Genomic DNA, 14,472 nt, shown 5'->3' with positions numbered 1-14,472 from the left:
TGGCGCAACAGACATCAGATCTACCTTCTTGGCTTGGGGGGCTCCACATGCGGCGCACACCTCATCCCCTTCATGACTGTGGTGGATCGGCATGAACAATGGGGGAGGGGATCAGGGTGTAGCGTAGGCCGGTTGGTGGGAGGACTCCTCCTTGGCGGTTTGTGGGGAAGTACGATGTGAATGAGAGAGGACGCCATGGCGAAGATGAGGTGAGAATCATTCTGTTTTAAATAAGAGGGCTCCACGAGAAATATCCCGCTACGACGAAAAACCGAGCGGGAAGGGAATGTTCCGGTAGCAAAAGGAAAGGGTGCGTTGTGGGTGGGGTTTTTATGTTCGGACCCCGTGTTAGTGATAACACGGCAAATAGTTCGGATGAACATATTTCTCCCCTATATATGGGTTAGATTTATGGGAGTCCTGATTGTCCAGATGATTGGGTTTTGGGGGGCGTACTGGGTGCATGTTTGATGTCCAAACATAAACGGAGCGTATGAGGAAGATATGAGCTTCGACCTTAAAGACTGCCTTAAACATTTTTTTAATTTATTTGTATCACTGTAGCCCGTAGCACTCTACTAGTTGAAATTAAAATTTGGGATGTAGAAGGGGAAATCAATCATTTTCTTCTTTTACTTGATTTATTGGAGATTTCTGAAAATTGTAGAAGATATAACACACACACACACACGAGTGGTTGAGCAAAATGCATGCATTTTGCAACACCAGGCAGCTTATTCAAAGTTTCAAACACAAAATATCCAGCGTTTACCGCACTCAGAAACTAATGGAGTAGGCTGGCGACTTGTCCGGATAAAACAGCCCAAAGTGGTTCTCTGTCGGGTCCCCTGTCTTCTGGTTCTCGTTGAACATGGCAAACATGTACGTCTCCAACGGCCCGGGCCTCTTTGGTGTGCCGCCTCCGACATGGTTGATCAACCCCTGGTTGTACGCCCGAGCGTTCTGCGCCGTCGCCCCAAACCCGCCGTCTGACGGCCACCCGCTCTCGGACACGACGACCTTCACCCCGGGCGTCTCGGCGTCCTCCAGGGCGGCGTAGATGGAGTCGACCATGGCGTCGAAGAGGTTCATGTAGGTCAGGCCGTTGCCGTCGTCGTTCACGGTGGTGCCCGGCGCGAAGGTGGCGTAGTTGAGCTTGATGTTCTGCGGGTCGCCCTTGTAGGCGAAGTAGGGGTACACGTTGACAAGCAGTGGCGCGCCGGTGCTTGCTAGGAAGTCGAGGAGGGGACCCATGTAATCAAGGTCCGCGAACACGCCGTTGGAGGGCGGGAAGGTGTCGGTGACCACGTCGAACCGCACCGACGTGGACACCTTCACGCGGCTGCCGAGGCCAGCCGCGGCCAATGCCCCTTGGAGGTTCTTCATGGCCGGTAGGATGGTCTTCTGGCCGTCGCTGTCCATGACCTCGTTGCCGACGGCGATGTAGCGGAATGAGACGCCAGGCTAGGTCTGGACGTTGGCCTTGACCCAAGCGGCCGCGGCGGAGGGGTCGTTGGCCAGGCCGGGGAGCGCGCCGTTGCCGACGTCCATGAGGAGTCCGATGCCCGTGCCGCTGAGCGCCTTGAGGACGTTGCTCTCCGGCGCGTAGATACGCATGGCGTTGATGCCCTTGGACTTGTAGAGCTTGACGACGTCGCTCGGCGACGGCAAGTTGTTGCCGATCACGCCGTTGCAGACGCCGATGGAGTGCACCCCTGTTACGATGGAACAGTTCCAAGAAAAAAAAATCAGTTTCGTTGCGTCTCATGGTAGAGAATGTGATCTCTCGATCGAATAGGATGAACCAGAAAATTAGTTCCTGGAATACATGTTTAGTTATCAGGATGAGTTAGCGAACCTTTCGTATGTCCGTCGGGGTTAGCTGCCCGGTGAGCACTGCACTCTTTTATGCAAAAGTATCGTGCGTTAACTAAGTTTCCGTGTACAATAATAACAAAATGTGTTGATGTAGATGCATCTTAATCATGGATACCATCATATAATACCTGTAGGAAATGCTGCCAAGGAGACAAAGACGAGCGCCACTGCGAGCATGGAAGCAACACCTTGCTTCGCCATCGATGATCGATCGTTGGCGTTGTGCTGTACGATCTTCGATTTGCAAGCAACGCAATCGCAATGCAGTGTATGTATACCAGGCACACTACTCGTCTCTTTATATGTAAATTCTCAGCACTACTATATTTTTTTCGAAATATGTATGTGGCAACCGTGTGGCAGATTGCAAAACTGCCACACTATCTCATCGACATCCGTTTTGAATCTAGCGGAAATATGTATATGGCCCCAACAGTGGCGGTAGGCAGGGGGTGCGCCGCAAGGGGGAGCAGCAACCCCGCCCCATCAAGAGCCGCTCCGCGCGCTAGGTCACCGCGCTGCCGCCGCCGAGGACCTTATTCCGCTCCCTCTTCGTCGGCGAGAGCGAGAACGCCATGCCCGCCCGCTCCAAACCCTGCTTCCCCCGCCGTCGCTGTCACAGCCAGTGGCTCCCACACTCATGTTGACGCCAGCGCCAGGCAGAGGTGTTGCTTTTAGCCCAGCCAGGTTCGACCTTCACCTATGCACGGCCATACGCACTCCTTCCCAAATTCCTCCACTGTACACAGCCGCCAACTCCTTCCCCAATTCCCCAATTATGCCATCTGCTGTCCACGTCCAACGACCAGTACACGTGCAAGTGTTGGCTGTTGTCGCCGGCTAGCTAGTACTGGTTCCTTTCATGTTCATGAATCTTGACTTCATAATGGACAGCAGTAGTGCAGAACTCATAGCACAAGCATAGTACTTGTTCCTTTATGTACCTATATGATTGAAGGAAGAATGTGTTCACTCGCAAAAAAAAGAGGAAGAATGTGCAGAGGTGATGGCATGCTATTTCTAGCCGGGGTTCTTGGCAGAAGGTGCTGAATGTTATGCATGAGGTGGAGCAGCAGAACAAACAAGAGAAACTTGACAAGCAGCAACACAAATAGGAGAAACTTGAGAAGCAGCAGCGGCGTCGGTGGCAGTTGTGTTGAGTACTTTAGTGTTCCTAACCCTCAAGCAGAGGAGCTTCCTCCTACTGAAACCTCCCTTGATGAAACAACAGTATCCTTAGCCTAAGTATCCCTACTACTCATAAACCTTCAGATGCCCGAACCAAACGCACTACCATTTCTACTGAACACAAAAAAAAAAACTGCACCAGCCTCCGTCCAAAGTAATCCTAGAATTCCTGAAATATCTCCTTTTCCTGTCGAAAGAAGAATCATTTTTTACCCTATCTACCTCTCCTAATAAGTTCTGTTATAGGTCCATGAGGTCAAATTTTGTTGGTGGTACTATAAAACTGTTGGAAAAGAGAATGCATCCTGGTTCAGAAAAATAAAGTTTAAAAATGAATGATACTTTTGTCGAGTACACAACTGCCTCACAGCCTGCTGCCTCTCGACGGTGTTTTTTGAGTTGCAAACATGGCGGTAACCTTTACCCGGGAATAAAACAGTTGCAAAAAAAGCACTCATAATTTCTCTAGTGGTTAGTAACGACAAATCTGTATGCGTCTTCTGATGACTGAAGCTATGGATGTACTTCTTCTAGGCAATAGTTGAACATTTGCGGAGAGCAAAAAAGAGAGAGATAAATTTGTTCCTGGAAATTTGTTTGTTTGTCCATCGCCAACTCTTCAATGGGGGGTGTATATTCTTCTTGTACAAACCAAATTAGTCATGGGGCAATAATTTCTATTGCATGTAAAAATACTATTTTGTTTTTTTTGTAGTAGGGACTTGAGCAAGTTGTGGAAAAATTTATTCAACAATAACCAGTAACTTATGTGTAAATAGCATGATAATATACACACTGCAGACGTGATAACTTACATACAAACATCGTGGTACTTTTTGACCGGAGAGAAAATATTTGACCCGAGAGGAATGGTTGTTGAAAACAATACCCTCAGTAACTTCTATGTAAATAGCATGGTAATATACAGTCCGTAGATCTGACAACACTTACAAACACCACTGTAACATTGAAAAAAGGGGAAAAAATGTTGAAAAACATACCCCTGGTAACTTCAGTGAAAATTCCACGATAACTGACATGCCACATGTGTGGTAACTTATGTAGCCCACGTGTGGGGCCTTTAGGTTGGAAGAAACAAGTTGCTGAAAATACCCTCGGTAACTTCTGCGTAAATAACATGGTAACATATGCACCACGGGCGTGATAACTTATCCACAAATACCTCGATAACTTTTACCCATGAGGAAAAAGTTGTTGAAAGATATACACTGATAACTTATGTGAAAATAACTCGGTAATATATGAACTGCATACACTGATAAATTACGCACAAATATCACGATAACTCTAAACCATGGAAAAAATTGTTGAAAATATACCATGAATAACTTACGTGAAAATAAGATGGTGATATATAAACCGCATACACGATAACTTACATACAAACACCACGGTAAATTTGACCAAAAATGAAGAAAATTGTAGAAAAACACACCATTGATAAATTATGTGAAAATAGCATGGTACTATATACGAACCGCACACTCGATAACTTACATAGAAACACCGCAGTAACTTGTTTTACCGAAAGAAAAAGTTGTTGAAAACATACCCTGGTAAATTATGTAAAAATAATATGGTACTAAACAACCCATATACGCGATAACTTACGTGCAACCACCGTGATAACTTTTTTGACCATGAGGGAAAATTTGTTGAAAACATATCATGATAATATATGAACACATGCTTTATAACTTACGTACAAACACCGCAAGAAAGTTCTTGGATAATATAAGCTCGGTAACTCATGTGAAATTAGCTCGGTAACTTGTTATTGGAAAACATATCGTTGCTAGCTTATGTGTAAAAGTATGCTAATGTACCTCCCGCATACTCGATAATTTACGAACAAAACACCGTGGTAACATTGACCAAGGGGAGAAAAAGTTGTTCAAAAATATACCTCGATAATTTATGTGAAAATAGTGTGCTAATATATGCACCGTTCACCTGATAACTTAGATATAAACACGGCAATAACTTTGACGAAGGGGGAAACAATTCTTGAAAAACATAGCCCGATAATTTTCATGTAAATTGCATGGTAATATAAGAATTGCATACATGATAATTTAAGTACAAACACCGCGGTAACATTTTTGACCAAGGAGGAAAAAGTTACTGAAAAATATAGCACGATAAATTCTATGTAAATATCATGGTAATATACGAACCTCATACCCGATAAATTAAGTACAAACACCGCGGTAACATTTGATCAAGATAGAAAAAAGTAGTTGAAAAACATACCCCCGACAACTTCTATGTAAATAATATGATAATATACGAACCTCATATCTGATAATTTAAGTACAAACACTGTGGTGATTAGCATCTGAAAAAGGAGCGAAGGGGACACCCGAGTTTGTGAACCATCTGAACCGGTGTAAAATATACATAATTATTTTTGAAAACCCGGTCAAGTGAGTCTGTCGGTTTGCATTTTCGGTTATTGATCGCTCTCTTTTGTCGTTCGATCTCGTGTCAGGAATACAAGTAGTGTGCAAGTTGTACAAAATCACGTAAGGTGGCCTAATCCTGCTGGTTGTTGTAGCTCGATGTACTGTTGGAGGTTGTGGGTTCGATCCCACTACAACCGTATTTCTTTTCCTTTTTTCAAACTACAAGCAGTGTGTGTGCAGAAGTGCAGAGGCCACTTCCCTTTTTCAAACTCCAAGGATGGCCCAGCGAATCGCGAGAAGAAGCGAAGAGGCCCAGAAAATCGGGAGGGGTGGGTCGGGGGAATCGAGGTGGCCCAGAAAATCGGGAGGGAGGGGTTCGTGCGGGGTGTCGGGATGGCCCATTGAATCGGGAAAAGAAGCGAGGTGTTTGGTGCGGCGGGAGGGTGGTCGCTCTGGAGGAGGTGGCATCGAAGGGAGAAGAGTAGTGTGGTACTTGTAGCAATGTGGCACACGTGTGCCAAATATCACAGTCCTTTTTTTTTTCAAGGAAAACAGTTTGGCGCAATACACGTTCGGACGTTCGTTCGGGGTCGATCGAGTCCACCATCAGTTTCTTTATTTCTTATCCGTTTCCATTTTCCACCACTAGCTAGTATAGCACCCACTGTACGTGCAAATAAAGTGCCAAGTGCTGCTGGCATGACACCGGCTGCCGGCGCAAGTGCATGCCCCCAACTTGTTCGTTGGACCGTGGAAACCGGTTGAACGGATGTCACCATAATGTCCGGGGTTGCTTGCCAGCCATATCGATCATACATACGCGCGTTGCAGTGATTGACTCGACCCGGCCTGTAGTGATCAGGTCATCGGCGAGCCGGTGCCGGTCGCTTGCATAGCTTGGCAATATATCTACACAGGAGAGCCACGCCATGACTAGCTTGTCTGGCTCGTGGAATTTCCTCGGCGTGCTGACCGCTGACCAGGCCCGTCTCATGGCCGGGCTGATGGTGACCTCCACGATGCGCTCTTTCATGGTTCCCGCCACTAGCCAAGCAACTTGTCTCTTGTGCATCTGGGGAGTAACATATGTGTGGTGTCATACGACACTTCATTTATTAGATTATAGACTCATCTTGCTTTGGTATGTGTGATGTTACTACATGCCTCTTTTTTCATTAATTGCTTGTCATATCATCTATTTTATCTAGATATATGTGATGTTACAACCTATGTTACTTCCACTATGGGTAGTCTTAAAAAGAACAACTGACTAACTAGATGAGTTAAGGCAGGAGATCCAATCCAAACACCTTCGAGGTAAAACTATTACCGCCGAGGGGGATTTTAACCTAAATTTAAAGCCTTCAAATATGTCTTCGTCAAACTTCAAGGCAACTAGTAAACGTGTACGTGCAATGCACGTCTGTTATCATCAGATGAATAGAAAAATAGCCTAATATTCCTTCAGTTTTGCAAAGTGTGTGAAGATACTTCAAAAGTCAAATGTTTTTTCGTTGACCAAACTATTCTATGTCACATATCCTCAGTTGCAATGCCAATCCTACAGAATGAAAATAATGATAACTGACATTTATACTAACTTCAACTACCAACTTCTCCTATCCTCATTTTTTGCTACCGACTGCTCCTATCCTATTTTTTACTGGGAGCCCGTTATCGATCATTCTACAAGATGACAAAACTTTAGGAAAAAATTACTGCAGGCACATTTTATTTTTCTTTAGAAATTATACATCACAAAACAATTTCTTCAAAAAGTATGGAAAACTTCTAGGAAATTACAGGCAAATGCACATTGCATAATTATTAGCTTACACATAAAAATGATACAAAGTTAACAAATAACTTCCCTATCCAAATATCATGCTAGTCATATCAAACAAAAGTTGAATGGGTCAACTAATGAAAAGATAATGCTACATTGTTATTCACCTTGCTAGTGTTATGATGTCAATCAAATATAGTTTTTCCACCGGGTGACGTTACCCTCAGTTTTCTTTTAGACGGCTGATAGCCCCTTCAGTCATTTGCTCCTCCCCTGTTGCTCTAATATTAAAGCTTCTCCTATACTCGCTTCTCATATACTCGTTATCCTCAGTTTTCTTTTACACAACTTTGGTTAAAAATATTGATATGATCTATAGCACAATGTGAACAAATATAGTGTGTTGTATATGAATATTTCAATGGAAGGCTAGCTGAGGTCGTCTGCTCCATGGAGAATGATGGTCCGACTTCCATTCCCGATGATCCCCTTCTTCACCATTGCCACGAACTCCCCATAGTCAATTTGAACATCCTAATCAAATGTAGACATGATCAATTTGCATTTCAGATTTGTAGTAATCAGTGTAATAGTACAGACTAATCAACAGAGTTAATTGAAACTAATTAATTAATTTGAGATGGTGACTGCACTGAATAAACATACTTACACACGCATGTTCTCATTGCTGACCTCCCTGATGATGTCGCGATACCGACGTCAGCTTGTATGTTGTACTCCCAGCACACCTCTTCCAGCAGGTCAACGGTGATGTACCTGTTGTCGTCCTCGTCCAAGTAGGCGAAGGCAGACAACAGGAAATGCTTGTTGATGTGCACTTTCGACCCGATCAACTCATCATAGGCAATGCTTCTGCTACTCCATCTTTCCTTGCTCTCTGATAATCAGCCATGCTTGACGTGAAAATGCAAGTTGGCCCTATAGAACATAAACATGTCGTAGGTATCAGAGATGGGACCTGGAAGCTGCCAGCACATACGCCCAGATCGAGCAAGAATGACAACACCCCAGCTATCTCCATCGCCGACTCCTTCAAGAATGCTACAATAACTAATCAATCATCAATAAAATTGGAAAATAATACTGAAACTTCTTACCCATCAATATTGATCTGATTTCTCATAATACAAGAGTTCACAGAAGCTGCAGAAATTTCTAGGGGTAGCTCGACATGACTTTTCTAGCTAGCAAAAAGCAATGCACTCAGCTTCAAGTGAAAATTCACCTCACAATTTGGACAAGTAGTGATCTAAAGCGTCTTATATTTGCTTACAGAGGGAGTACATAATATGGAAAATATTGTAAACGTACTATATAATACACAGAGTATGTGAGGTCAACTCAACACTTAAAATAATCAAACTGTACTTTATTAAGTCTCCATAATTTTCCCCACCGGTGACATGGAAGCGGTGCATCACATGAGCGTCAGTGGTACCCCCCAGCAGCGGCGGTAGCTAACGAGGAGAGCAGACGAATCCCACGATGACGGGCGAGCATGCACATTCGGCATGCTTGTATGGAGCTCAAAATATTGGTGATATGGATGATTAAGAAAGTGCGACATTTGCCAGCAAGCTCACAATATGTAAATATTGGTACCCTTTTTTCTCTATGGTCCTAGAAGCCAGAAATTTGGTATGCACAAAGCAAACATGAACCGAAACTTGAGCATATAAGGGTGTCTAATATTTCAAATAATAGGCGCAAAGAGCTGGGTTGGCATACAAATTAATTGCACAAGACTTGCTTTGTTTGGACAGGAGGTTGGAAACAAATCTTTTAGAAAGAGGCTTCTACCCATATTTGAGAAACAACAATGTGCTTCTATTTTTAACTCGTTTTACCAAGCAGCACTACTAATTTAGTAACATGCTAGTGTAGGCAAACAACCTCATGTCAGAATAATTGATGCGGCATCTTGAGCTTTTGCTGAAATATTTGGAGCAGATTGCTACATGTAAGAGATTCATGGGAAAAGATTCGGACCAATGTGTTGGAACAACACTTGTTAGTTGCAGTACATGATTCAGAGCTTTTATCCTAGCATGCTAACTACACATGGAATTTAATCACACAACAACATTCATTCCTTACAAAACTCGATAGGTTTTATTAAGACTCGTACAAATATACTTTTAGACATGAGGATCAGAAACTAACCTGGAAAGCACAATTGTTAGGTGACACCTCAACATCCATATCATAGTTTCGCTACTTCCCATAAGATTCCTAGTGAAGCAAGAAAAAAAATGCTTTTCAGATTTGCTAGTTGCAGCCTCAAATCCTACGGACCAATCTGTTCATAATAAACAGAACTCATGTCAAGAAAAGAAAAGGTTACCCCAAACAAATGTGCACCCGACTTAATCTCTCTCAACAGAACTGCAGTGCACATGTTTCTCTCTAGCAAATATCTTCCTTGCTGCATTTCTTTCAGTCTGGATGGATCTCCTCGCTTCCAAAGGCACGAACAAGATTACTGCATACAAAAGTACTGCAAAAACAAGATTGATACAAGTTAATACAAGATTCTACTTTACTTCATTGCGATCCCTACAAAAACACTGTGGGCTGCCCCTTTTTGGTGAGTGGACCAGGCTGCAAAATAAGATGCAATGAATATTTCATGTAATATGCTATTGGAAGTTAATAATATAGCAAAGCAAAGCTTGAAACAGTTCATATAGATGTGTTTATGTTTCCTACCAGTATCAAGCAATACATTTGGCAAAATTATGCTTTGTACCATGACGACATCAGACAAAAGCTAATTAAATAGACCATATGAAAACTGCACCAAGTAACGCATCGCTTGTCTTTTGCATCAATATCTGAAGGTTGCCATGCTACGAAAACCAACAACTCTGCCATAAAATGCAAACCAATCTAAAACTGTGATTTGCATGCACATACTTCGGTAGAGCATTAACCATGTATCTCCATAGAAATCAAGTATGCCTGATGCAAGCAAAAAAGTGACTCAACTCATCTTTCAAAGTTATTAATAGCCACCTTCTCATCCTTCAAATGCGCCTTCTAGGAGCAATACATAAAAATGAATAGATGCAAGTCAAGAACTGAATCCAGCACACAGGAATATCAGGTCTGCGCAATAATAAAATTAATCCCGCAAGTAAATAAATGACTGAATCCCCACAAAGAAAAATAAAAATTTTAATGTCCTGCAGGTACGATTAGGCCCATCACAAGAAGTAAAAAAAATCAAAGAAGATGGGACGTACATGGCATAACTTGTTCAGTGTGCCATCAGCCTGGACGAAGATTCGAGAAGCACTTCCAACTCTTTGATATCAGGCTTAATATTTAGTTGAAATTTGACAAGCTCCCTCCATTATATGGTCACAGTCATCTTCTTACTTAAATAGACGTGAAAACAGAAGATTAAAATGAGCGCAATAAATTCTGGGTATGAGCATTAGAACTACCTATCAATCAGGATGTACTTCCGTCATCAAATAATGCAAATATATCTATAATGAAGATAGCTCAGGTAGTTGTAGTGCTTAGTTTCGTTCCACTATTCTAGCATCCAGAAAAAAAACCTGAGAATAGCTAACCTTAACTACGATTGGTGGTGTAGCTCGAGTGGGATATATTTGAATAGCTAACCCTAACGACAATGTTAGACTTGGCTTCAACCAAAGAGTCTGCCAGGTTCCGGGACTGCGCCGGAACCTGCAAAAACACCATCAGAAAACTCTGTCAGAGCACGGCATGGCCACCGGACTGAATAGTATAAGCACCAACATACACTTTTTTCCTTCAATGGAGTACGAGGGCACTCTGTCTCTATAGAATGAGAAGAAACGAACAGTTCACCTTCTGTTTTACCATGGATCGACGATTTGGGGATGAACCAATGGACTGGAAACTAAAGTCCAGCAGCCAAGAAACCCGCGGCGGCTCCAGGGGCGGGCGGCTCCGGCGGCTCCCCACGGCGAAGGGCGCGGGGCGGGGCGGCTCCGTCTCTAGCGATGACCCGCGGCGGCTCCAGGGCGGGCAGCTCCGGCGGCTCCCTGCGGCAAAGGGCGTAGGGCGGGGCGGGCGGCTCCGGCAGCAAGAGGCTCCCGTGGCTGCTCCCGTGGCGAAGGGCGGCTCCGGCTAACGGCAGCGGGAGTTTGCGGGGCGGCGAGGCAAACGGCGCGGGGGGAGGAAGAGGGAGCGAGAGGTCGTGCGGGCGGTTTGTTGTTTTTTCTAAACGGCGGGGGCTGGGTTAGCGATAGATGGTTTGTTAGTCGCTTGATGCGTGGCTTGCAGCGTTAAACACCAGTGGATTAATAGCCATTAGATTTTAATGATGAATGGATGTGATTATATGGATCTGCTCCTCTCTTCCTTTTCTAGTGGTAGTAGATGGATGCGGTTGCCCTTGCTGCTGGCATATGGCTCTTCAAGAGACCCTCTTGCTAGTTCAGCTCCTCACCCGAGCCAATAATCAACGCAATGCAATTTTAGTTATAATTGATAGGGCGTATAACCCTGGATCACGTTTCGCTTTGCATCTCTGCATCTACCAACATCCCTAAGCCAACCCCCAAAAAAAACATCCCTAAGCCATCAGTTTTTAGGCTTAAGAACTGCTTGTTACGTTCGGACGCTTTCTCAGCAGATGTAGTTAAGAAATGGTCTAGTTTTATTTTTATTTTTTGAGGGCAGAGAAATGGTTACTATTTCTCCCTCCTGCTTGCTGGCTTCCCCCTTGTTGGGCCGCAAGCTTAAGCCTGTTCAAATCAAATGCTAAATTTCCCAAGATCCTAGCTTAGAATTGCACCACTATGATCGACTTGTTAGAGGAACGTGTTCTTTCTCCCCCCGAGTTTGGCCTACGCACAACTCTTAAATGCTCTTTAGATAGACAAAACGCTTTCCTGGCGAATTATAGGTGACAAAACGAGCGAATCAAACGTTAATACTTTCATGTGTGTGTGTGCCTCTTCTCGCCTTAGAAAAAATAAATCAGATTAAGACTCTGGAGGTAGACGGGCCTGCCGTGTCTTCTCACTCTGTAGGCCCGTACTGTCACACAGCACGAGGGCAAATGAATAGATGGGGCAAAATTTGACAAACCATCCCCAAACTGAGGGTAAATTAGCACATATAAAATTTTGAATTCGATCTGTTTTTCTTTTCAATTTCGTGACTTGTTTTATTCAAGATTTAAGAAAAAATATAAAATAACTTGCACACGGACGAGTGGTTGATTGAAATGCATGCGTTTTGCATTTAACATATATGCAGCTTATTCGAATATGCTAGGAAATTTCCAGCTGGCGTCTGTCGGACTCAGAAAGTAATGGAGTAGGCCGGCGACTTGTCCGGATTGAAAAGCCCAAAGTTGTTCTCCGTCGGATCCCCTGTCTTCTGGTTCTCGTTGAACATGGCGAAAATGTACGTCTCCAGCAAGCTGGGCTTCTTCGGCGTGCCCCCACGGACGTGGTTGATCAATCCCTGGTTGTACGCCCGCGCGTTCTGCGCCGTCGCTCCGACCCCACCGGCCGACGGCCACCCGCTCTCGGATATGACCACCTTAACGTCGGGCTTGCCGGCTTTCTCCAGCGCGGCGTAGATGGAGTCGACCATGCCGTCGAACAGGTTGGTGTACGACAGCCCGTTGTCGGTCACGGTTGTGCTGCCTGGCACGAAGGTGGCGAAGTCGAGCTTGATGTTCTGCTGGTCGCCCTTGTAGGCGAAGTAGGGGTACACGTTGACCAGCAGCGGTGCGCCGGTGCTCGCCAGGAAGTCCAGGATAGGCCCCATGAATGATGTGTCCGCGAACACACCGTTGGAGGGCGGGGAAGTGTTTTCGACCACGTCGAACCGCACCGAAGTCGACACCTTGATGCTGCCGCTTAGGCCGGCCGCCACGAGCGCCGCTTGGATGTTCTTCATGGCCGGGAGGATGATCTTCTGGCCGGCGCTATCTGTGACCTCGTTGCCGACGGCGATGTAGCGGAAGGAGACGCCAGGGAAGGGCTGCACGTTGGCCTTGACCCAGGCGGGAGCGGCGGAGGGGTCGTTGGCGAGGCTGGTTAGCGCGCCGTTGCCGACGTCCATGAGGAGGCTGATGCCCGTGCCGCTCAGCGCCTTGAGGACGTTGCTCTCTGGCGCGTAGATCCGCATGGCGTTGATGCGATTGGATTGGTAGAGCTTCACGACGTCGCTCGGCGCCGGCAGGTTGTTGCCGATCACGCCGTTGCAGACGCCGATGGAGTGCACTGAAGAAATGTGTGGCAATTTGAGTTGTTGCGCTAGGCACAGCACGTAATCACCGCCCAAATACAAACGAAGCAATTAATCTCAGAAATGTTTAATTATTAGCATATACTCCCTTCGTCTCAAAATAAGTGTCTCAACTTTGTACTACATTTAGTACAACTTTGTATTAAGCTCCAGACACTTATTTTAGGACGGAGGGAGTATATGTGCGTGAGGTATAGCTTCCTGGTGAGCAGTGAATGATACCAAGAAAATATGTTGATATACATGCGTACACACATAATTCCTCCGTCCGGGAGTATTTCGGGACGGAGCATATTACCTGCTGGAAATGATGCGAGGGCAACAAGGACCAGCGCCACTGCATGCATGCAAGCAACACCTTGTTTCGCCATCCTCCTCGCCTATCTCTGTGTATCTTGAGGCGTCTTGTGTGGTACTATAACCCTTATTTGCATGAATGTCCCAAGCAAACTCGTCCCTTATATACCCTAAAAAATCTCAGCACTATCGGGAAGTTTGGCGCAATAATAGACGTTCGCTCCCGATTCAGTCCACCGTTTGCAGTTTCTTATCGGTTTCCATTTTCCACCAATTGCCATAGCACATGTATGTGTATTGGCCTGTCCCTTTTCAAAAAACTAAAATGTGTATTTGACTGTGAACAAAGTGTCACCATCGTACGCGCGTTGCGTTGCGTTCGGGTCGTCGACGTGCCGGCCGGTGCCGGTACAGGTCGCGCTCCATCGCTGGGAGGGCATGCATGGCGACATACAGAACTTGTCCGGCTCGTGGAATTTCCATGGCGCGATGACCGCTGACCTGGCCCGTCTCAGGGGCTGATAGTGGCCCTGGACAGTGCGCACTTTATTGCACCAAAAATGCTACATCGACGGACTCATTACGGGGAATTCGCAGACCTTCCAGCTAACT

The 14,472-nt window shown here is 45.2% G+C and overlaps 1 protein-coding gene and 1 pseudogene across 1 annotated transcript; both read right to left on the bottom strand.

The window, feature by feature from the left end:
- Window positions 1-777: 777 nt before the first annotated feature.
- On the bottom strand, window positions 778-2,079 carry LOC119278562 (annotated as a pseudogene).
- Window positions 2,080-12,448: 10,369 nt separating this feature from the next.
- Window positions 12,449-14,021, bottom strand: LOC119278561 (glucan endo-1,3-beta-glucosidase GIII-like). Its single transcript, XM_037559891.1, has 2 exons — window positions 13,862-14,021; window positions 12,449-13,538 (listed from the first exon to the last, which is right to left on the bottom strand). The coding sequence occupies exons 1-2, from the start codon at window positions 13,932-13,934 to the stop codon at window positions 12,607-12,609; spliced, it is 1,005 nt and encodes a 334-aa protein (XP_037415788.1). The 5' UTR covers window positions 13,935-14,021; the 3' UTR covers window positions 12,449-12,606.
- Window positions 14,022-14,472: the final 451 nt, after the last annotated feature.

This window comes from Triticum dicoccoides, chromosome 3B (genome assembly GCF_002162155.2).
Source record: "Triticum dicoccoides isolate Atlit2015 ecotype Zavitan chromosome 3B, WEW_v2.0, whole genome shotgun sequence".
In the NCBI taxonomy this organism is placed as follows: domain Eukaryota; kingdom Viridiplantae; phylum Streptophyta; class Magnoliopsida; order Poales; family Poaceae; genus Triticum; species Triticum dicoccoides.
Note: the sequence above shows the minus strand (reverse complement) of the source record. Positions and strands in the feature narration are given on the sequence as shown.